Source organism: Lathamus discolor, chromosome 5 (genome assembly GCF_037157495.1).
Source record: "Lathamus discolor isolate bLatDis1 chromosome 5, bLatDis1.hap1, whole genome shotgun sequence".
Lineage (NCBI taxonomy): Eukaryota > Metazoa > Chordata > Aves > Psittaciformes > Psittacidae > Lathamus > Lathamus discolor.
Window position 1 is genome coordinate 3,328,660 of NC_088888.1, and position 25,145 is coordinate 3,353,804.

The 25,145-nt window shown below is 39.5% G+C and overlaps 1 protein-coding gene across 11 annotated transcripts in view; it reads left to right on the forward strand.

Moving 5' to 3' along the window:
• KCNK2 (potassium two pore domain channel subfamily K member 2) overlaps nucleotides 1–25,145 on the forward strand; it is a 128,066-nt gene that overhangs the window by 52,772 nt on the left and 50,149 nt on the right. For all 11 annotated transcript variants that reach the window (XR_010612792.1, XR_010612793.1, XM_065679422.1 and 8 more), the window contains one exon: nucleotides 11,887–12,004. Coding sequence is in view for 9 of the 11 variants with exons in the window: in XM_065679422.1 (XP_065535494.1) it covers nucleotides 11,887–12,004 (118 nt within the window). In the remaining 2 variants the exon portion in view is untranslated. The remainder of the gene's footprint in view (nucleotides 1–11,886; nucleotides 12,005–25,145) is intronic.

Genomic DNA, 25,145 nt, shown 5'->3' on the forward strand with positions numbered 1-25,145 from the left:
AACTATAATAAAATCCATTATAAACTTTTCCTTTTGAGTTTAGTGTTCTAGGAAGCCAGAAACTGGTTTGGCTCTGGTTTGTGCTAGTCATTGCTCAAGGTACTTATCATGCCAGGCTTTTTCAATCTTCACAACTTCTGATATGCCGTTTAATCCTTACTCTGACTATCCCAAGGTTGCTAACCAACAAGACAATATGTGGTGGCTTAGTCAATGTGCAGATTAGGGAGACTAGTTTGAGAGCACAAATTCAGCTAAAAAAGATTGTCCACGGGGAATGAAAAGTCCAGTTCGCTACCACCCAGGGGCCATCCGGTTTCGAGCACCGCTGCTAAAATCTCCCCTTTGCCCCAGAGATGATTGCAACACAGAGTTGTGTGTTTCTATAAATGCACAAAGGATAGGCAATTTTCCCTTCCTGACTTTTCTATCCTTATTTTATCTTGCTAATCACCAAAAGCCTTCCTGGCACAACGATGTATATGCCATTGCCAACTTTTCAGCACACATGGCTTTATTCCCTGGGTTTTGAATTCCTGAAGTTATGTATTTTCACACTGGCTGTGTGGCTCCTCTAGGTTTACTCAGTGAAAGTTATACACTTGCAGACTTGATATGTTTGATATGCATGTGAAATGTGGGGCTATGGAGAGCTGCTGTGCAGCATAGCAAACGTGCAAAGTTAATAAGTGCTGTGATGACGACAGCCTCAGCTGCCTCAGAAAAATGACCTGAGTTTTGCTCATCAGTTTTCAGCCCAGTCCAGCAGCATTGTTTGTATGTTGACAAAGAGATGGTCTTCACAAACTTCTCCATCTCTGACTTTCATGGCCCAGTGTTGCAAATCAGCTTCAGTCTAAACCACTTCTGTTACTTGTTGCCTCACTGCAATAAAATACACCTGCAATGGGCAACATCAGTGTGTGACCCCGAGACCTGCTTCCAGGTACATCATTCTTTTGATATTTCTTGAGCACTTCTATTTAGTACCGTACTTAAAATGTGCAAAAGTCACACAGAGCATATCTGTACACCCAAGAGGCCATTTTTTCCCAGGCAATTTCAGCTCCTTTTGCTTGTAGCCTGAAGCCAGTATCAACAATATTAAGTGAATCACTGCATGCTGTACACAGCAGTGCAGAGGTGGGCAGTGCACAGCAATCAGTGGTAGTATATCAAAACCTACAACTAGAGATATATCCTAGGAGGGAAGCTTGTGAACGTGCAAACATTACTTTGATAAGTCTAATGAGGACACGACAGACCCACAAGCTGTGCATGGTCTGATGTTAAACATCATTTTTTAGTTTCAGTTGGAAGGTCTTGAAAGGATCTCAGTTATTAGCAGATGAGAAAACATGGGTTTGCTGAAGGTTACATATAATATCCAATACATTGTAAAGGTGTAGAAAGAGGTATGGCCATATACTTTGCTACTATTCCTTCTTTTGAAAGAAGATCTCTTGACAATCATGGATGGTGTTTTGTTTTCTCTATCCACGCCTGCTCCCAACTTGCCCCTGCCATGCAATGCAAAGTAACTGCCAGGTGGCAGAATGAAAGAGTAAATGTAGTTCAGAGTGTGTGGATTTTAGGTATATGTGATAAAATGCATAAACCTGATCTTCATTTACACGAGGGATATTTTACATCTCGCGTGTTACAGGTTTTTCCCCACTGCTGAGGTTTGTATTTGCAGAAGCTGATAGAAACCTGGGAGTAATCCAGCTATCCACATGCAAATGATAATAAGCATTAAAGAACTAAAAAATTCCCTAATTAGGGAACTTGTATCAAATTATTTCAATCCAGTTTTAGCTTTCTTTTAGTATGTTGACTTCCCTATAGCAAGCTTGCTGCTAAACTATTGAAAGTGTTGGAGACAGTTTCCAAACTCAGATGCACAAAGTGTATTGCCAAGCACCCAGAAAAATCTCCTGCTGTGTTTATGGAATCCTTATGCATTTATGGAATGTTCCATCCCTGGCGGTGTTCAAGGCCAGGTTGAACAGAGCCTTGGGTGACATGGTTTAGTGTGAGGTGTCCCTGCCCATGGCAGGGGGGTTGGAACTGGATGATCTTAAGGTCCTTTCCAAACCAAACCATTCTATGATTCTATGATGTATTTATGTGTAAAGAGACCTTGGGTTACAGTGCTGATGTTCTGGTTGCATGCATGTCCTCCTGCACACGTGAAATCCACGCATGTACCTTCATGTCATCTTCTGGGGTTGTTTATCTCTGGGAATGAGTGAGGCTGACTGAATATGATATCCAACTGCTTTGTAGAGTTGTCCTTATTCTTGCTTCATGCACTTCATTCCCTCTATAAGGGATTCTATAGAGGGAGTGGGTGTATGAAATAACAATGAATCTGCTTTCCCCCTACCCAGAACTCATGTTGTTCCTAGGAGGTAAGGATGTGTTCAGTATTGTGCATTGTGGGATGTCTTGGCAATGAGAGACAAGTATTTGTCCCCCTGCCAAAGAGAAAGCTGATTAAAACAAAGATAAGAGTTTTTTGTGTAAATATCACCAATTACATATGGCTCAGCAGCTATTTGTTTTAAAGTTGACCTTTATAAACTGTAATGGAAAAAAAAAAATCCTTTTAATCCCCAAGCATCAAGTTGTTTAATGTATTCTTTTTGCATATAAAAATTGGAAATAAGAGACATTTCAGATCTGTTATTTTAAGTATCTAGAGTGTCCAAATAAGCTGGTGTGAATTATTTTAGTTATCTGGGTGAGCTAATTCTGAAACTTAAATGAGTTTTCAGGTAAAGAGGCACTGGAACCGAAGTTAAGAACAGAAAACACCTCATTTTTGGTTCCTTCAGCAGAAATAGCCTTCAAATTCTGAAAGCCCTAACAAGTGGAAATAATAATAGCACACTAAACAGTATTTTAATATGTTCCAAGTGCTGTTTGTGATCAGTTTTGTCTTTTAAAGCCTTCGTTTTGAAATCTGAACAAGTTTCAGGGTGCTGCCCCAAGCTGTCTCAGCAATGAGGGGCTCCTGTAGAGTTTTAAGTCCAGCCCCATTTTAAGGGATGCGGCTTCTTCTGAAAACTGAATGCCCACAAAAATGTGCTTGCATTTAAAACAGGCAAACAAACAAAGATTGAATGAACCGCCAGGGTTAGCTGAACTGACCTTGATCCCACAAGTTGATCTCCTTGGGTTCAGTGTGAGCTTGTGGTTAGCATGAGGAGAAGAGCTCCCCATGCTGGGGCCCACGGTCATGTCCCGTGCCTGTTTTCATCTTATGTTTGCATCATCTGCATTCTCCCTTTTCTTTCTGTTAATCTCTTAGACTGTGAATGAGACCAAAACGTGTTTTCTTTTTATCTCCCTTGAGGAAAAATATGGGTTTTTTTTCTTTATCTCTCTTGAGAGAAGCCTGACACAGTTATGAATGACACGGGAGCAGTGTTTCTTTCATCACGCTGGCATCACTAGAATGTCATCGTGATTTCTTCTGTGATTAATTTTGTGTAAAACTATTTTACTTTAAAATACGTGTTTTCCGTAGCTTCATTTTTATAGTTCCAGGTAACAAGTTACATTAAGTTGCACTTCCACCAGGGGCTTACCCTGTGTCTTTTCATGGTGTTTTTACAATTTGCACTGTAGCCCCAAGAAACTAATTTTGCGCATCCTTAGGAATATGCTTTTTGTTTCAGCCAAATAAGCTCCTTGAGCTTAAGTGTCCTCTAAGCAGGAACTTTGTGAGGGAGCTGGAATGGATCAGTTTAAGCTCTAAATATTCTCAGCCTCTCCCTTTTGCAGTTTCTTCCAGCCTCTCCCAAAGGAAGCAGGAAGCATCCCAAGTCTGGCTCCTGACCTGCAAGCAGCAGGTGTTTATGCTTAAAGCCTTTGAAAGATTGATATACCAGCATAAATGGATGCTGCAGCCTATTTTATTTATTTATCTGGGCATTCAAAATACCATTCCATCATTTTTCTTTAGGTACCTTCTGCATTTCAGACGTAAAGCTTATGACAAATTGCAAATACCAGTAGCAGAGCTGCCCAATGGTGTATTCAAAGCAACATGAAGTGAATGACCTTTAAAGCAGTTAGAATACGAAGCACAGGAACTGTAGTTTGTGCTGTTACTCAGTGCATGTGTCTGTCCTCAGTAAAGTGTCTGCCTGTCGAAGTACTTGAGCTTATGTGTGCTTAGCTTTAAGTGTACAGGGTTCCTAACTGGTGCTGTAAGAGCCTGTTTCTCTTCCTCTCACAGAATCACAGAATCCCAAGGGTTGGAAGGGACCTAAAAAGATCATCTAGTCCAACCCCCCTGCAAGAGCAGGGTAACCTACAGTACATCACACAGGAACTTGTCCAGGCGGGCCTTGAATATCTCCAGTGTAGGAGACTCCACAACCCCCCTGGGCAACCTGTTCCAGTGCTCTGTCACTCTTACAGTAAAGAAGTTCTTCCTGATGTTAACGTGGAACTTCCTATGCTCCAGTTTACACCCATTGCCCCTTGTCCTATCACTGGATATCACTGAAAAAAGCCTAGCTCCATCATCCTGACACCTACCCTTCACATATTTGTAAACATTGATGAGGTCACCCCTCAGTCTCCTCTTTTGCAAGCTAAAGAGACCCAGCTCCCTCAGCCTCTCCTCATAAGGGAGATGTTCCACTCCCTTCATCATCTTTGTGGCTCTGCGCTGGACTCCTTCAAGCAATTCCCTGTCCTTCTTGAACAGAGGGGCCCAGAACTGGACGCAATATTCCAGATGCGGCCTCACCAAGGCTGAGTAGAGGGGGAGGAGAACCTCTCTTGACCTACTAACCACTCCCTTTCTAATGCACCCTAAGATGCCATTTGCCTTCTTGGCCACAAGAGCACATTGCTGGCTCATGGTCATCCTCCTATCCACCAGGACCCCCAGGTCCCTTTCCCCTTCACTACTTTCCAGCAGGTCAACCCCCAACCTGTACTGGTACATGGGGTTGTTCTTCCCCAGATGCAAGACTCTACACTTGCCCTTGTTAAATTTCATCAAGTTTCTCCCCGCCCAACTCTCCAGCCTGTCCAGGTCTCGCTGAATGGCAGCACAGTCCTCTGGTGTGTCAGCCACTCCTCCCAGTTTTGTGTCATCAGCAAACTTGCTGAGGGTGCACTCAGTTCCCTCATCCAGGTCATTGATGAAAATATTAAACAGCACCGGTCCCAGCACCGACCCCTGAGGAACTCCTAGTGCTCCTTTCTGCTTCACTCTTGTCTAAAATAAATGTTCAGATGCTATTGTCTCTTTCTACAGTAATCCCCCCCACGTTCTACTTGTCCCCAGATCAGAGGGATATTTAATACTATAAATAAATATAAATATTACTATAAATATTTATAGGTCTCACATAACCTTACCCACACCAGATACCCACATGCTGTGGTCAAGTCCACCTGTGCTGCAGAAGCCTTTGGGTTATGTGCACTCCTTGCTTAGGGAGTGCCGTCCAGTTCCTGCTGTCCTCTAACAGGCAGATCCCCTCTTCTGGCTCTGCACTTACCTCCTGGAAGGAAGGAATTTCTGTTGCCTGGGAGCATTCCCTCCAGTGACAGGACAGCTCCCCTCTTCACTTTTCTGTAGTTCTTTTCTACATGACAGTTAAACCAAAAGGGATTCATTTTGGCATAGTCTTTGTCCTTCACAAGCATAAGGGCAATGCAGACTTTGGGAAGAATCCTAAATAAATTCTAAAGACCCTTGTCACTCCTTTGTTCAGACAGGTTGGCTTCTAACTTTTTGGGCTGCTTCTGGTGTTGGGGCTCTTAAACAATACATGCACTTCTGATGAACAGTTTTATAGGACCTAGAACCCAGCTAGCTTGAATGCATCTGAATGACAGTTTTTGTCTTTAAAAGGGTGGCTGATATGACTCATTAGTAAGTCAGTTTTGCTGAGCAGCTGTCTGCATAATTCTTCCAGTCTTCAATCTCAAGAAGCAAAGAAAAGCCCTCTTCCCTGAACGTGCATGTATACATACATATATATATGTACGCACACACACACAAATTAATATATATAGACTTTTCAATGTGTAGTTAGAAATAGAAATGTGTTTCAATATGTTTCTACACATTTTTAGTTCAAATGGATTGTGAACATAGGGTGAAAAGAGTTCTTGAATTCTCCAGCGTGTTGGGTGCTAGCCACCAGTGCAGATTACAGTCATGTTATGCAAACTAGAAATCAAAACACAGAGTCACAGAATTATAATGCAAACATCACTGCAAGCTCTTTCAACAGCAAGGCTTGAAACCATGTGCTTTTGCAGGCTGTCGAGTTGTTTGCTAAGTGTTAAAAGCATCCTAGTTTGCCTCTGGACAAAGAACTAGGATTTCCATTCTTTGTAGGCCAAAGCTGGAATGAAACACAGGTCTCATGCAGTAGCCAGGCCATATGAGAGGTATCGTTATACTGGAAAGTGAGAGGGTTCTCTTGTTAAATGGACAGCGAAGGAAGATATCCAGGCTGAGAAATGAGTTTCCAGAAACTTTGAGGCATATCTGACTCTTTGACATCACTTGTTAAATGATTCCAAGGCAGCACAAGCTAACTCCTGACAAGCTGGGTAATGAAAGACTGCACACTCTGTTTTTTATCAGAAGCGTAATTTAAGATGCTTCTATTTTTATCTTTGGATAGAAAAGCTGAGAGTAATGAAGTGTTGTTTTACATCATTTCATAAAAGCCAAGGGACTGGAAGACAGTACAAAAGCATATATTCAGAGCATAGGAACAAGGAGATGAGCATTAGGGTGACTGCTTTGACATATACTTGTTTCTGCCTGATCTCTGTATGAGACAGCAGTTGACTACCAGAGGCCAGCCCTCTCAGTTTGTAACCTCTCTGTATATTTCTCCTGTGTCTGTGCAGACCCTTGCTTAGTGGATGTAGCTCTATGGCCAATAGGCTGGCTTTTGTCAAGTTATCTCCATTGACTCCTTACAGGGTCAGAGGACCAGAGGCTGAAATCTCTGACCGAGGAGGATTGTCATCTGTTTTCACAAAATGACTGTGCTATTTGAGTGGCTGCTTTATATCTCATTTTAACAGAAAAAAAGCCACAAAATTCTGTGTCTTCATCTGCAAGGGTAGCTTGGTGTGGCCTCAGTGGACAGACATTTATGTGAATGCAGGGATGTGATAACACAAAACTGTGCAATGCACCTGATCTTTTTTGAAGATCCCTGATCATTGCAAGGGGGTTGGACTAGATGACCTTTGAAGGTCCCTTCCAACCCAAACGATTCTCTCTGTGTGATTTACCGTAAGGGATTCTAAATTCTATAGGAAATGAAAACCTGACATTCCATTAAAATGAGATTTTCTATTTTCATTGTCCTTTTCCCAGTGTTCTGGTTTCAAGTGAAAAAAAACCCCTACAGTGTAAACACAATTATGTGTTTTTGGAGCTCAGGTCCTGGTTTTGAAAGCAAGGCAGGCCATGCCTGACCTGTCCACTCTGGCCTCAAATGTCCCTGCCTCTTCGATGTTCTACTAAAGCTAATTCCTGAATATGGGTTTAAAGCCAGGTAGTTTGCATGTAGTAGAAGTTAGGACTTGTACTCAGACACAGACAGAAGTCATGCCTATCCTAAGCTACAGTACAGAGCTAGCCTAAAAATCCATGTAACTTTAAAAATGGAAATTAAGTTCAAAAAATACTTAAATATTTGAACATTTTTTCTCAGTTCTTTTCACTATAAAAAAAAAACCCAAATTTTCACCATTATAAAGACAACTATAGAAGAAAAACATTACTTTTACTGTAACCATATATTATTATGCTTAAAATCATTGCACATGGAGACCTTGATTGTGTGCCATGTGTTGGATGATCCCTTCTCTGTTCAGTCCTAGCCATCTTCTATGAAACAACTAGTAGACAAAGGCTCTGGAAGGTGGTAAGGCAAGTGGAATAATCTACGTAGTTTAAGAATTGAAACTGTCCACATCCCTATTCTAATGCTGACTGGTTCTGTAGTGCTGAAGTGATTTTTAAGTCAGAATTTAGCTTGTATATGGAATAAAAATAAGAAAAACTAGAAATATTACCATTAAGGTGGTCAGTTAACGTTAATACTGTAAAGCAATTCTTTAAAAGTCAAGAAAGTCCCATGTTGAGATCACACAAAGTGTTTAGAGGATGCAACATATGATAAAAGTAGACATCGTATAGCACTTTCATGATTCTAATTGTTTCAAGGCTCAAAATGCACAGTTACTATAGCTATTGTACGAGTTAGGATAAGCTGAAGGGCTCATGTGACAGAAAGAAGTTATGAAGGAAGGAAAGAGTGACATCCAAACTTGTGACAAAAAAAGTGGTTGTGTTTGCTGTAGTAGAAAGGCATCAGTTAAGAAAAAAGCCTGAAGACTAAGAATAAAGTGGCAGAGAAAACTGAATCTAACAGCGCTGACAATGCCTGGTGTGCTATTTGAACACTGAGATCCTGGCTTTTAGTTAAGTTAGTGGAAACCAGCTGCGTGAGCCTGGGGTTTTATTCTGTGCTAAGGAAATGTTAATATCCAATATTCCAGATAAGTTTGTGCAGTGCATGTAGTCAGAAAGGAGATGCTACCCTGAAATCGGAGCACTGAAATGTGCATATTTTAGAAGTTATGTTATATATTATTTTCTTTTAAAATTATGCTAGGGAATAGTCTTAGATGAGGATGTGCTCATAGGCACTGACCAAACTAAGAAGAAAAGATGTGCTGTGATCCAAAGAACTGAATATGCAATTATCTCTTCCAAGAAACCTGTAGGCAACATTTAAAGACTTTATGAGATAGTAGCATTGATCTCAGTAAACCAGCAAGCTTACCTAATTGTCATCCTTCTTAGTAAGGGAGTAAGTACAGAACACTCTAAAGGAATGTAATGCAGCAGCTTTGTTGGTACTTAAGGCTATACCTCTTCCCAAACATGGTAACACACAGCATAATAATGTGCATTAGGAAACTTCCTAACCTGCTGATGAAGAAGGCATCATCTGGCCCTTTATGACTAAAACTACATTTGAAACAATTCATAAGGTAAAACAGTAAAGATACAAAGAAAGTCAATGAGAAATACAGGCACTAAAAAATTACTTATATACATATTCAACAGATCTATTTAAATAGGTAAATATCTAATAAGAAAGAGTCTTTAATTCAGAAGAAAGAGGCAGCTGATGGGTGTATAAGATCATTAATTTCTTGAAGGAGACAAATAAGAAATTGCTATTCAAGTGTTTCTCATAACATGAGAACTCACAAAATTACTTTGAAGCACATAAAAATCTCAAAAGGGAAATGCTTTTTAAATGATCCACAAGTAAATTGCAGAACCTGCTGCTACAGAATGACTTGGCTCCCAAAATACAAGTGAGCTCCAGAAGCAGTTAGATAAATTCATGGTAAAATGATCCACCCAAAGCAATCTGAACACCATGATGCAGATGCAGCCTCCCACTCAGAAAGTCCCTAAAGCTGTGCTTAGTCAGAAGTTAGGATGTATGAAGAGAAAACATCCCTTGACTACTTGCCTGATTCTTTTCCTAATTAGCATTTGGCTAAAATCAGAGACATGACAACAGCAGCTAATTGTCTTTTATAGCCATCTGTTGTGTTTTGTTCAGTCTGACCCAGCAGAGCAGTTGGGGATTAAGTTGTATCTTTTTATTTTCCCTGGAAATCTGTAGGTACAGTGCACTGCAGTTAGGAAATGCAGAGCTGTGATGGATCTTTGAGCAGTCCAGCTTGGCACCTCTTTCAAATAAAAGATGCTGAGGTAGTATGGCTTCCAAAATGTGTAGCGATGATATAAAGCTCTGAAAACATTTTACATCTGGATCTGTATAAATCTTGGTCTTTCTAAGCTGCCTAAACACATACGTTGCTCTAGGTACTGCACTTGTCTACTACAATAAACTGTAATAAACATGAATAGTCTCATAAAATTATATCAATCCAGTGCTTCACCATATGACATCCTCACTGGAGAGGACCATTTGCAGGTACAAGGACTTGTGACGAAAGTTCTTAGTTCACTGAAATAAAACAGCATTCAAAATGAAGTCAGTAGGCTTTATACTGCAGCTTTAAACTAGGGTTTAAAAGTCAAAGGAGTATCTGAATTGTGTAAATTATACAAACAATACAAGGGATGGCTTTCATATGCTGCTTGGTCTGATGTGCCCCATCCTAGGCTAAGGTAAATACCTGTCAATCTGAGAGCTTCCGTATTTATCGTTGCCAGGTTGTGTGCGATGTACAAACACGAAAGACATTTTATTCTTACAACCCAAAGGAAAATGAAACTCTTTTCCCCTTCCCTGTCTGCATCCTTTCTCCTTCCTCAGTGGGGTTGAAAATTCCACCTCTTTGATGTCTGCCTTTGTGGTATTAAAAAAAAAAGTTAAGATGGAAACAGTTGAAGGTATAGGAAGATAAAACACGGGAAGATAAAACATAAGAAGATAAAACAGTGTAAAGTCTATGTAGAGATGCCCCAGCTGGCTTTCTGCTGACAGCCCTGGAAGTTGAAAATGACCTAGGTGGCTGTGGCAATGCAGCTGTGGACTTCAAACTGGCTACTTTGTGCATCTGAGCTTGGAAAATGGCAAACAGGAAATCACGGATTTAAGTGGAGATCCCATCATGAAACACGGATGACCTGGTTAATCCAGCATGGGCATTTTGTCGTTTCTGTCCAGATCAACTGACTTCCATGGGCACTGTTTAGAAATCAAAACATTTTCATTTGCAAATTATCAGTCTATTTTGGGATAGAAAAAAATATCGCTACTGTGCAACACTGTTCTGCAACAGAGTGCCCACACGGAAAACCATCCTAGGCTGCCCTTTTGCTGAATATCTTTATGTGCAGTGTTGGACTACTCCCCAAGCAGAAACTATCAGTTAAAACATTCATTTTGGTTTTGTAGCATTGCCCTATTGCTCTTTAGTTAGACATCAATATTATCATAAGGATCATAATTCCGAAATAAGAGTTTCAGAATTAAATGATAACCTATATTCCTTAAAATATTTCATTTCAAGTTAAACAGTGCACATCAAGAAAGAGTATTTTTAAACTCAAACACTGGTGTCTACCTGCAATAGATACAAAACTAACCAGGAATACTTCATGTGATAAGAATTCACAATGGGTGACACTGCTGAAATAGGAAACTATTCATATTTCTTGAGACTGAAAATGTCACTAGTGTCAAGCTTGTGCATTGTAACTGCTAGAATTGAGTTTTTCAAGAACAGCATTTCTGAACTAAACAGTTGTATAAACTTCGAGGTGCGTGTTTGATATTTGACGCTGATTTTTTACTAATATAGTGAAATTTCTGGAACTGTAATCATTAATCTTTAATTATTGAATTATCTGTTCTACAGAAGTGTTGTAATTCGAGTTCTTTTGATCTAAAGCAATGCATGGGCATTTTTTCATGGTGTTTTAAAATGACTGTGTTTTATAGAGTGTATTTCCTTGCCTAACTCAATAGATGAATGTTTTGGGAAACTCACATTGTAAATCTTTATATAATACATATTTTTCTTCACCAAATGGTTGCAACAGTAAAACTAATTGTGTTTGCCATCTACCTAAGGTGATGCATATTGCATTCTCCTTCAGGGTCTGGAATTAACAGCTCTGCTGCATGCCGAAGTGCTTGGGGTGTCCGCGGAAGATTAAATTGTAGCCTGACTCAATGAGAAAACTCGAGCAGAGCAATGCTGATCCTTTTCTGGTTTATTGCTTGGATACAATGATTGATTTAATCAATTTACTGTGTAATATATATTGATATCATTGTTTCATGAATATTGACAAAAATCTCTTTCAACTTGCAGCAAGTAGTGGCAGCAATAAATGCAGGAATCATACCTTTAGGAAACACATCTACTCAAATCAGTCACTGGGACTTGGGAAGTTCCTTCTTCTTTGCTGGCACTGTTATTACCACCATAGGTAGGACACAGCTTATTATCTTTTTACAGTAAATGAGCTGAAACCCTTTTGCTTTCCAGTGTGTGCATATATTTGTTAATTGTAAATCTTTCAAATCTTCTGGTTTAAAGCAGAGAGTTACCTTTCTAGCTGCAGGGGCAGAAGATAGCTGTTGGTAAGGAGCCCTACCCGGGTATTGTGCTTTTCTGTAAAAGAAAAATGTTGCTGTATATTTCTGCAAGGTGACTAAAAGTGGTTGTGGAAACATTTTCTGGGGGGAATTTGGTCAGCTGTGTAGTCACAAGTGTTAAATAGGGCATGCTTTAAAGCGCATGTGCATTAAACCTTCACTGAGCAGTAGGGAATGACAACTGTGTATGAGCCTGTTCTATACTGTTGTTTTCTCTGAATTCTGAAAGACATGAGGAAATGGTAAAGATTCAGTTCAGTTTAATTTAATTGGTTATGATTGTATTGATGGGCAAATTTACATTCTAAGGCTCACTTTGGGGCTTGTGTTGCATTCAGTGAAGTCCAAAGCTGTCAGGTGATTTCTCTATGCTCGCAAGACTGGGGAGTTTTAAGATCCCTTTTGCATTTAAGAGCCTCTGTCCCTCGGAGCAGGTATGGATAGGAGCAGTGTTTGATCTTTCTTTGACTATAATATAGTGCACGTGATGCGCCATTCAAAGATGTGCTCACAGATCACAGAAGGGGCATCCACAAAGGTGGATGGAAATTTGAAGGAGAAAACAAATGAGAACAATTTAAAACCTCCATTATGAGAGTAATATATAAGGAATTGTAGCATTCCTACAGGAATTGCCTCTATATTTATATGCATATTGTGATGGAAGAGGATGCTTTCTAAGTGTGGTATATATCTTTGTTCTTTCTTTATGCAGAAGTGTGTCTATATGTCTTGTGTTTGAGTAGATACGTGTCTATATGTATGTATAAGTACGATCTATGTGTAATGTTTTTCCATATCTAGAGCAACTGAAACACAGATTTACTGAAAACAGAGAGAAACTCTTACTTCCTTGAGGTTAGTAACTGATTTTATAGTAGTAGGTGCTCAAGGCAGTAAAACCCCCAAGTGCTGAAATGTGTAAGTTTAACAGATTATAGCAAAAAAAGCAAGAACCTTGAAAAGATATCTTTATGGTTAGTCTTAACTTATCCTCTTCTGGCAGCATGAAGCTTTATGTTGTAAGTATCCATGGTCCTGTAGAAAGTGTGTAGTATTTGCTTCAGTTCACACTAAGAATAAAAGTTAATGCATCAAAAGTGTTCTAGGAATTAAAGTGATTGAAAAATTATTTGAAAGCAGTGGAACATTTTGTTTCATCATCTTATTTCCAAGTAGAACTAGGGCTTTTCTAAATCCAAATGTTTCCTGATTTAGTTTATTGACCTGAGTCCAGCAAAACATACATGAGTCCTGCTTAGAGAGAGGGGGATTTGCAGAGGCATCCAGGCCTCTGACCCACTGTCCCCAAGAGGCAAGACAACCCAATAGGAAATACATTGGAACATGAATATTTCAGGTCATTTCTGTAAACCAGAGCAGTCAGAATCAGGTGACATTAGGCAACTGTACATATTTATTTCAGGATTTGTGATAGAAACCTGAGAAAACGTGTGTGGGGAGAGTCTTCCATAAAAAACATTGGCTTTGGAGTAACTGTGGATTTCATCAGAGACCCTTTTTGACAGGAAGCTCCCAGTTAGTTGCAGGTTTGAGCTTTGGTTCTCAGGACCTGAGGAGAAAGCTGTAGTGCGGTTGGTGTTGTCTTACAGCTGTAAACCACCTCCCCGCTGGCTCACAGGGCTTGTGGTGTGAAAGCAGATGGAACTGTCATGAAAAGCCCTTGGAGTTGTGACTTTCCCAGGAAAATGGTGACAAGCGAAACAATTGGGTGTCCTTTGCCCTATTCTTTATATTCTTTATATTATTATAAATGGTGTCACTGTCCATGGCAGGTGTCCCTGTCCATGGCAGGGGGGTTGGAACTAGATGATCTTGAGGTCCTTTCTAACCCTAACTGTTCTATGATTCTATGATTATGTGCCATCAAGTGATTTTGTGTTCAGAAAAGTATCTTTTCATACATAATAACCTATTGAAAAAGAAGGCAATCCTTCCGATAAAGGGGCATGATTTTATGATATAACTTGATATTTTAACTTCTCAAGAGACTAAAAATGCAGTTTATGAGCGACTCCAGAGAGCTGCCATAGCTTGCAGCCAAACGCTACAGGTATTCTTTATGGACAAAGGCATATATAAATTCATACAACAACTTTACATTAATACTTTAATAATAATGACAATGAAAGTGATCTTATAAAATTGAATAAAATGTATAAATATTACATCCTTTAGACTGCATAGCTTAAGAAATATTTGGATAGAAGGAAAAAGGATCACTACCATTTAGAGAAAATGATAGCTTTCCAGTGTTGCAGCAGATTTTGTAGCTTCTCAAACCTCTTATTACTATAATTTTACCTTATTGTTTAGCCCACACTCTCTCTGGTGATATCCTAGAATCTGAGAAATTCAAAGGGGAGCCAACAGTTGTTTTAATGGATAGTGTTTCCCAAACCCTTCGTTAATGAAAATAAAGCCTTTCTTTATTGACAGTTACATTTACATCCCCCAAATATTTGGTTCCTGGGAAGAGGAGATAATAAATAAAGCCTTTAGGCTTTGCCTAAGCAATAAGTTATTGGTTTACGTTTAATGTTATTGTATCACAGTAGTGATGAACACTGAAGTGAAAAATATTGACTGTATTTTGGTGGCTGTTGGCAGCAGTCCAGACCTAGCTGTAGTTTCTTGGTCTTCTGGGTTGCCTGTAGGCTGCTGAAAGGCTCTCTGATGGTGACGCGCGTACCTATTGAGTTTCAAAGCCAGCTCACAAAACTAGAGGTTACACTAGAGAAAGCATGGCTTGATACTGATTTCACGTTTTTGTTATTCTCTTCATGTTATCTGATAAATGTTACACTGCATATTAAAAATTGATAACCTCGTCTTGAATAGAATATAATCTGTTGCACTACTCCTAGATCGTTCCTAAGAAGTGGATTTAGTTGAGAGGTTCAAACAGGATCAAACAATTTCATAAGATCCTTTGCAGCTTTTTTCCCTATGTCTGAGTAGGTTGGCTTTATCCCTACATCTACTACTGTGCAACAGCATGAAACTTGTTTCGGGAAGGGCCCTCACTGATTATGGCTTAGGCTTGCTTAGTAAGGTGTTCTCACTTGTGGATGTTTCTATAACAAATATGCCTTCTCTCAACAAAGAAACATGAAACTACGTGATTACTCTGTGCCTGTGGAATGGTTTCTGACAGTCCCTAAAAGGCAAAAGGGTAATGGAGGGAAATAGGAATGCTGAAATTGGCTATGAATAATACTGTTGCATTGTTCCCTGGGATACTGTGCATGCTGCAAAGCACAAAAGAGTCCTTCTGTCTACCTGAAAAAGTCATTATCTAGTCAGTCCTGTTCTAAAACCTCATGTCCAAAGAAAAGGAAAAAGAGGGTTGAGAAGAAAAGAAAGAAAATAATGGTAGCTCCATCACAAAGCTGGAGATAGTGCTGAGGAGGATGGGAAAATAATCTTTATGTCAGCTTTTTTTGAGAGCTTATTGTTGGCACTGCACATATTTTTTTACCCTCTAGATCATATTCTTCAATAGGTAGCTTCACTCAAAAATGGGCATACAGGCCCAGCCTGGGCACTTCTGTTAGGGCCTGAGAAAATCTTAACCTGGCAGCAGGTAGGAAAGGACACCTCTCTTACTGCAAGCTTGAGACCTGCATCTAGAGAAATTAAAACAAAGTAGGCATGCCAAGGCCTTAACCTTAGCAGTTGTTTTCCCAAAGGGCTTCTGTCTCAGCACATAAAAAATGTAGTGTCAACTGTAATACCAGAAACCATATCATAAAAACCTCTACCAGACTCCTATGGATCTTCATCAAAAATAGCTGCATTATTTCTGCTGTAATTCCAGCCAGTCTATAATGAGTTTTTCAAGCACTGCAAGTAGACATGTAGTGGAAAGGGTACTTATTCAGACTCCTGGAAGATGGAGTATCATGGATAGCAGCTGTGATCATGTCAGGAGTGCCAGCAGCCTCGCTGGTGCCTGTGGTTTGCCAGAGCTGTGTCTACACAGGGCTGAGCTCATAGAGCTCCATTAATACCTTAGCACGCAAGGATAATTTAGAGCCGTATTAATGTCCAAATCCACTAGTTGATAGTAACTGCATCTACAAATGAAAAAAAGGAAGAACAAATCATTTCTTGTTGTCCTTTTCCACTATTTTTCACCAGCTCTTGGTTTTTGAACCCAAGCTTTTCATATGCACTGGAAACAACCTCTTGAGAAATTCACTAATGACTGAAGTCTTTGCTTTAGCTTCATGCACCTAGCTGAGGTGATATGGTTATGTTGCTTGGGTCCAAAAGCCAAGAGTGCAAAGGAATGTGGATATTTTTTATAGAAACTGAATGAAATCGATTGCAAATCTTTATGTTGTAGGAATGGTTGTGAATAACAAGCGGCCAAGATTCTGAAAAAAAGATTCATATTTTTGCCTAGAAATCTGACCTTAATTTGTCGTATTTAGAGTTGCAGTTAGTTATGTAGCTTCAAGTGCAATTTCACTGTGAGGAATAGTTCTTCGGTATTCCCCCACTGCCTGGACACAAGATTTTCTTGTGAAGGCAGGGTGTTCAAAAAAGTCTTATTCCATTGCTTGTTGACTTGAAACAACAATAAAGTCCTGCTGCTAAATCTGTCCCTTCTGGCACCATTTCACTGCATTTTTGAAATACAAAGTAGCAGAGTAATGTGTTGATAACTAAAATGCACCAGATATGTTTGATGTTATAAGAAGACAAATATTGTGTTACCTATTATGTCATTTAATGATAAAGATAAAAAAATTGCAAATGATGTTGAAAACTTCATTCCTTCAGTTCAGAAAAGGAAGAAGCATCCTTATGTTAGAATGGTTTTCTTTCTGCCTGTTTGTGCCGTTGAAGCAGAGCTCCTGAGGATGAGCATAAAAATTTTACTGGAAAAGATTGCTCCAATTTGCTTATCAGAATGCAAATCCTGGGATTTCTTTTTTGTGTATTTGAAAGGGAAGAGAGAAGAAGCAAGTAAAAAAAGTGAAGTGCAAATGCTAAGGTGATTGAGAAGGGGGTTGGTAAAAAACTCCTAAAAGTAAAAAACATAAAATACATTTGCCTGAAAAACATTCTGATTTTGGATTTTCTCCATCATATCATTATTCAAATCTGCTTTTGGGACTATGACTTTTAAATGAGCTAGACTATATGGTAGACATTAGAGTCTATGGCTTCTGATGGACCTGTTTCTTTCAAAGCTCCTCAGTTTGAAGTCTTCTTTGGTTCCCTTTTCAAAGCAGCAGGTACAGTTTCATTAAGGGAAGCTCATGGATCTTATCCTCCACTAAGAGTCTGGGTGCATGTGTCCAGATTTCATATAGTTCCTAGCAAGAGTGTGTGTGAGGCAAAGCTGAGTGTAGCCAGTTGATAAAACCAGCTGCAGAGCAATGCAGAAAACAGTGGCTAAGTTTTATGGTCTGTGAAGATGTGATAGTGATAGACATGCTAAAGAGGTCACTGGGGAATGAGGTGGAAATGCTCCTTCAATCTCTTACTCTGCAGAGGACTCCACCAAAACCTCTTACTTCCTTATCGTGACTTCCTATTGACTCTCAAAGTATGTTAAACATGTATATCTCATCTGATAAAATGTCAACAGAAAGAACTCCTTTGTTTAAAGACCAATCCCCCTGATGTCTCTTCAGAATTCAGTCTTTCCTCTAGGTTAGGCATTGCCCTTACCTTCCCATTCCCATGCTGCTGTTCTTAATAGATGTTAGAGCTACAACAGCTTTTTGGTCTCTGTTTGTCCCATTCTGATTTATCTCCTTTGCTTCTCTTTTGTTGCTCCTGTGAAGAACTGTCTGAATTAGAGCCAGTTACTGGCTGTTGACAAGTAGCAGTTCAGCCATGCTATGGAGAGACCTGTTAGGACTTTTGTAATGAAATTCTCCAAATCGTTCATCTGTACTGAGCATACCCTCTCCCAGGTCAGTAGCTACTAAACAAGATTTTGGCTGTAACTGTTTCTCCCAGGAATAGTGAGGGGAGAGTGTACTACCACTATGCCCGTCATTTTCTCCTGCATTTGTTCAGGCAGCAAGAAAGCAGGCTTCACTGACTCCAATGCTGAAGAAACAGCACTTGGACTGCACAAGGTTCAGAAGTAATAGGATAAGACTGCCAGGATCTAAAAACCTGGACCAGTGGTGGAGGAATGACCATGGTGAAGATCTGAAATGAAAGTCTATTAGGTGAAGAGCTCAGTTAGAGACATTAAGGGCTTGTATATCAGAAAAATTGAATTTAATTGAATGAGCGAATCAGAGAATAGGAATCTAGTCTCACTGACCAAAATGACTGAGGTTAGGAGAAGGAGAACACCACTTTTCTTCCTGCATACTTAACAAGGGCGGCTCTGAAATTGAAGAAATGCAAATTTATAGGATGACACATAAATTTGTGTCATTTAAGTATACCATTATACTGGTTTTTATACCAGCCCCATTTTGATACACAAGTATCCAGCGTGCATATATATGGTAAATTACAAGCACTTGTATGTTCTGTGGGCCATGTTCATAACTGAAAGAATCCAATACTTCTGGTGATGCTGTTACTTTAAATTACTAGTTAGATTAGAAAAGTTTGGGGTGATGTAGCCTCTTAATAGTGTGAATGTACAAGAGAGATTTTGTTGCCCTGGTCAGCTCTGAATTCTGGACAAGAGACTTGGCAATGGGTATACTGGTATAAAGGGATTCTGTCTCTTGGGAAAGTGTGGCATTAGTGGCACCTCATATCACTTTTCATATTTTTTTTTGAATTATCTTTTTTTTTACACACTTTTAGTCTTTTAATCTGGCTTCAGAGCACTGCCAACTACTCACTTTTCTTGTAACACTGGGTTTCCAACTGTTTGTATGCTGAAATGTTTTTCTGACCACCTTTCAACATTGATGTGATTCCGTTAAAACCTGGTTTTGTCAAAAAAACCTTTTAAATTTTATTAATAAGCTTCTTGCTAAGCATCAGTGATGGGTTAGTATTTGGTGGGGTGTCTATTGTTGGGTCTTGCGAAGTACGGAGGAAGACGTATCATTTTTGCAGTTTGATGTGCTTGCACAATCTGACGTTTTAATCTCCCTTTCCTCCAAACCAGTAGAATTTGTGTTAAAACAAACTGCCGGGTATGTAGCTTTCCACCACTCTTTTGTACCTTCTGTAATTTCCTAAACACACTATGCTTAGTGCAGTTCTGCTGAGGTCTTGCTATGGAATGAAAATGCCAATTCATCACTTGCGACACGTCCCAAATTTACACTGCAAATGAGCCCGGAAACGTTCACAGCTTCCCCTGTTAATGCTAGTGTGCTAATGGAACTAGATTTTGGTTTCTGTATTCAGATGTCTCATCACCAGCTGATCAGGGTAGGGTTTCTGAGCCTCTCAATCATGTCTATTTTAACTCCCAGGTTACAAAAGCTTGTTGTTATCAATAAAGGCTGCCAGGAAGAATTGCTGAATATGGTTGTACTGTTTGCAGAATGCAAATGATTTCCTGCTTCCCTTTTTGTTTATTTCTGTAATTGCACCAGGAGAGGAGTGCTGCAACTAACCATGGGAACCTCAAATCCTATAGGCAAACAGAGGTATAGGCAAACAGAGGCATGGGATTCTGGTAAACAGGAAAAAATGAATGCTTTGTGTTTTGTTTCTATCAAACACGAAGTAACAAAACTGGAGTCACTAACTGTGTAGGGTTTAGAGGTCAAAATAAAACCACCTGTATGTAGTGTATATATCCAGTCAGGATGACCTGTTGATACTTTCCCCACATTAAGCTGTTTACCTCTATGTGCTGCTTTACTCACAGCTGTTTGCACTTACTGTTTAGTTGAGCTTCTAAGCAGGACCAGCTTTTAACAGGGGAATTGCAGCTGTAATCAATGACAGCAATACCAGATATTTAGGACTGGGGGACTGTTTTGGCTAGCAATTTAAAGACTAATGTGGGAGGTTTTAACCTCTATCTTAGCTGGAGTTCCTGGCTTCTGATCACTATAGAATTTAAGGCTCTTCTTAGGTGCCTTTAGCACAAGCTCTGGATTCTGAAGACTTGATCTCTTGTTGAGCAGTTTTGCAGATCTGGCTGAATAGCATCTTGTTATATACCAAGTAAGAACCTGCCTAATGTAAGTCCTGCTCTCTTTGCCTATCATGTTGACCTAAATGTATGATGAGGCTGTTTTTCTTCCTGGAAACTTAGATCTGAAGATTGCTTGTATTATATTGAGTTTCTGCTTGATGTACACATCAACTGTAAATCTTCTCACAAGTCCCAGCAATGCCTCTTGGCACTCTGGCTGGTTGGAGCAGGGCAGGGGCTAGTGCTCATGGGGCACAGCTGTACCTTGATGTTCCAGTGTCGTACTGGAGGTCTGCTAAAGAAAAAAGCTCAGTTGGTTAGGACAGACTTTTTGCTTCCTATTTTTTTACAAAGACTATAGAAAGGAAGTTATATTGATAACCTACAAAAGCTTTAAAGGTTTCCTGAACTGAACAGCTAGTAGTATAAAATCCGATGTGTTGTGTCACCAGCATTGTGGAGTAAAAAAACATCACTCCAGCACATGAGAATATCCATTAGCACTTTATAAAAGTGTTTCTTTTTTATGCGCTCTCTATTTTCTATATTTCTCATTAGTGCCAGCAGCTTGGTTTCATTAAAACACTGCAAAACTAAAAGGGAAGCTAGATAGAAATACAGGCAAAGAGAAAATTAACAAAATCCATTAGCTTTTTTTCAGTGAGTGTTTTTTCTGTATTGAATCCTCTGGTGCTTTTGGAAAATCTCATCCTCTGGGGTCATCTTTTTTACAAGAGCTGCATCAGTTTGGCTTGCAAGCAAAATTCTAGTTCATATCTCAGTGTGGGTTAGAAACCTGTATTTTTCAGGAGTACAAGGTTATTTCTACAGTAATGTGCATATAATCTGTACATGCAATGCTTAACATAAAGAGGGTGAAACGCACTAAAACCCAATTTGAACTGCTAATGCAAGTGTAATTGTTTGAGTAGGAAAGTTATGTTCTGATTACCTCAGTTTTTCATTTGGGAGGAGCAGATCTTTGCAAAAGACACCTGTACTTCCAGGTTAATACTAAGATAGGTGGTAAAAAGGACTTGCAGGATGCCAATTTTAGGTGACAGTGCAGAAAAGCCGCGGATATGCATTATCTACCCTGTCCTGGTCATTTTGGATTTCACCAGTGATTTGTTAGATGCTTTTCTAGATGTGAAAAAAATGGGGTGCAAGCTAGAGAAAGGACTGTGTCTGGTGCATACTAGCTAAGAGCAAACAAATACGTGCAATAGTACATCAGCCTGTAAAGCATGAGTTACTCTTTTTCTTGAGGTGGTCTTATATTGAGTACTAATGATTAAGAGTTTAGTCTGGACTTGCACAGCAGGGTCAGGAAGAATAACGTTTCTTTCCTTGTAGTTAATATACTTTCTGAAAGTCATCCTATTCTACATGTTTTGGTTTTTTTTTTTTTTTTTTAAGAGAAGCAATTAGAAATACTTGATGTTACAGGGTTAGCAGGTAAGGTTTTTTTGCTTTTTGGCTCTGTGGGGAAAAAACTGCAGGGAATTTTATTGTTGTGGCTTCATTAGAGATGTGCTTTTCTCTGTTTTCTGCACTCGTGTGGGATCCTGATGTGTTTTGCTGGACCAGTAACCAGAGCCTAGAGGAAACAGAGTATAATTAAAGAGAAGATGTGACTTCCTTCAGACATCTTTGCTGTGGATGTTTCATAGCAATGATGCAAATTCAAGCCTTGCTTGTTGGACAGGAATTTAGTGGTAGGCATGGTCTCAGGTAGTCTCCCTAATTGCAAAGAGATCCTTTACCTGCAGGGATCCTTATTCAAATCCAGTTATCAATCTGAAATCAGTAATTCAGTATGACCATATACTGTGGGTATGGGAGTGTTAAATATTTAGATAAATAAGTGGAAAGTATGAAGCAGTCTGAGTAGGAAGAATTCCGATCTTGAGAATTCAGATGCTAAATACATCAAGGTGAAGGTGGTTTTATCATGCTTTGAATGTAACTACATTTTTTCATTCCACAGAACTTGTTACTCTTTCTATAAAATGTGTATTTAAGTTGTAGTATCCAGTAACCGGATATAGCTAAAACCAGAACTGCTTAAGGATGAAGTGATTTGAAAATGGTGGTGGTGTTTCTTATCTGCCAGAACATCATGAGGACGTCTGAAGTTGTAACCAAATGCAAGAATTTGGTGTGTTACTCTTAGGTCCTTTCTTGTTTCTGATAGCCAGGCTTCAACTCTGACTTCTGAATAATTGCTTCCTTGCTGCCATCACCTTTTGCTATATAGACCTTCCATCTCATTTTCTTTCTCGAGACACATAATCTGGATTAAATACTTCCCAAGAATGGATCGATGACACTTGCTACTTGTGGGACTGACAGACTCTTTTCTGTCACTGGGCTTAGTTGTACAACTTAGCACAGGAAAGTTTCTCTTATTTGTAAGGATAAATACTTGAAGCATCAGGTCACTTCTATTGTATGTTAGCATTTTGTTAACCTGTGAAAACTTTCACCATCTGAAGAGGCTGCATAGGGAGGAAATTCCCTCCTCTTGTCTATAGCTGCTGTTTCTCCTTGTCTAAATTCAGATTATTTTAGTTTTCAACCCCCTGGATTAGCCACAGTGAAGATTATTCACATCTAATTTTTGCAGACTTTCATTCTGACATTAGATATCGTTAGATCACATGTTAGTATGGACTTGCTCAGTTTACCGGTGATCTTTGGGTAGTGTGGCACAAAATAGTTATCAGGGAAAACATGGATGGATGGATTACCTTGGTTCACAGGTCTTTGAGGCTTTTTGCTGTGTGATGCATCACAGCAAACAAGTTATTGTGGAACCAGCGTGGTGCTTGCCATCTGCTGTTCTGACCTCTTTGCTGCTGTGTTGTTTTGTCCGTGGTGTTTATTTAGATCACAGACTCTTTGAAGCAAGTATTTTGGGTCATAATGGCAAGAACACGGGCAAAGATCACAAGTGTCTGTATTGCTCAGCTTAACTGATGACAAGTTAGAGAGATCTTACAGCTAAAATTGCTTATTTATATCTCTGCAACAAAGATCCTGCAATTTAGATCAGCAATAAAGATTCCTGCTGCAAAGTTCCCTTAGATTAAGGATTTGTACTACTTGTAATTTACATAATCTAATTTTATGTGATATTTGAATACTACTTTAAAAAAAACCCAAAACACAAAACACAAGAGTAGCTTAAAAATACAGAGATTTTTTTCAATGTAGTGGTGGATCTTCAATAATACTTTATAATTTTTTAGTCAAATAAGGTAATGTCAGAGGCTATTGGAGTCTCTCAGCTTTTACGTAGGTAACATAGAAATAAACTTCAGTAATTTTAATGGCTTAAAAAGGTCTTTGATTATATATTGTTGGCACCCACTCTAGAGTCATGTTGGCAGTTTGAATGTAGTCTTAGCCTTGGACACAAATATGCTGAAACACATTTGATAGCACCAAATGCTTTTAGACATCTGCTAGTATTCATGCTGGGTTAAACCCTTTCTCCTCTTCAAACTGACAAGGAGATAGCAGTTCGTGCTCTTATCACACCGTGGATTGATACAGTTCACTCTGATCAGAAAAGCACAGATAACCAGCATTCAGGCTTGATAAACAAGCACAATTGCTGCTTGGAGAAATGGATGCATGGAAATACATTCGCTAGAATTCAGGAAGTGTTAGGCCACCAATGGCCAAGGCAGTGCTCTTAGTGAAGGCAAAGAAACTTCTGCTATCTGGCTTGCTCTGTTATTTCCCTGCTATTAAAAAGGATGGTAGATGTGAAAGAAGGTTTTAGGGGCTGTAAACTTTGCTCCACATTTTGGACAGCGTAATTGGAAAGCTGTATTTCAACAGCTTGAGAAAGGAAAACTTCTCTGGCTATATGTCTGTCTACTGTCTGGTTATGAACCAGCCAAAGAAAATGTGCTTACCATAACAAGAAGCTATTACCTGATTCAGTGCCCCATTATAGATCAAGACTGAGAAAGTTCTAATTTTTGTGTCTCATTTTGGGATTTATTGAGCTTCATTTGAGCCCTGAATTGGTATTTTAGGCTACATAAAAAATGTCATTTCAGTTTGCATTCACCTGAAATAACTTACTCTGTTGTGAGCTGGTTCGTAGGTCATCTGTGTGAAGAGACATAGAATCATAGAATAGAATCACAGAACAGTTAGGGTTGGAAAGGACCTCAAGATCATCCAGTTCCAACCGCCCTGCCATGGGCAGGGACACCTCACACTAAACCATCTCACCCAAGGCTTCATCCAACCTGGCCTTGAACACTGCCAGGGATGGGGCACTCACAGCCTCCCTGGGCAACCCATTCCAGTGCCTCACCACCCTCACAGTAAAGAATTTCCTCCTTATATCCAATCTTAACTTCCCCTGTTTAGTTTTAACCCGTTACCCCTTGTCCTGTCACTACAGTCCCTGACGAAGAGTCCCTCCCCAGCATCCCTATAGGCCCCCTTCAGGTACTGGAAGGCTGCTATGAGGTCTCCATGCAGCCTTCTCTTCTCCAGGCTGAACAGCCCCAACTTTCTCAGCCTACGTCCATAAATCTGTCACAGCTTATGATGGATTCTTATTAATGTGGTTTTGAACCAAATAAATAGCTTTTAAATCTGTTCTTTGAAGCATTGCATGCTCTTGTCTGAACTTTTGACTGCTAATTAGTCATTGCTGTTAAATTGCGTAGGATTTTCAGGTTTCCAGACAAATATGAAATATGGATTTGGTTGTTCAACTAAACTGATAGTCCCTTTTCTCCACTACAGGTCAGTGAAGACTCGGAGAAGTCATTATTCTGTACTCTTTGCTCTGTTTTTCACCTTGTCATCTTCAAGCTGTGCTT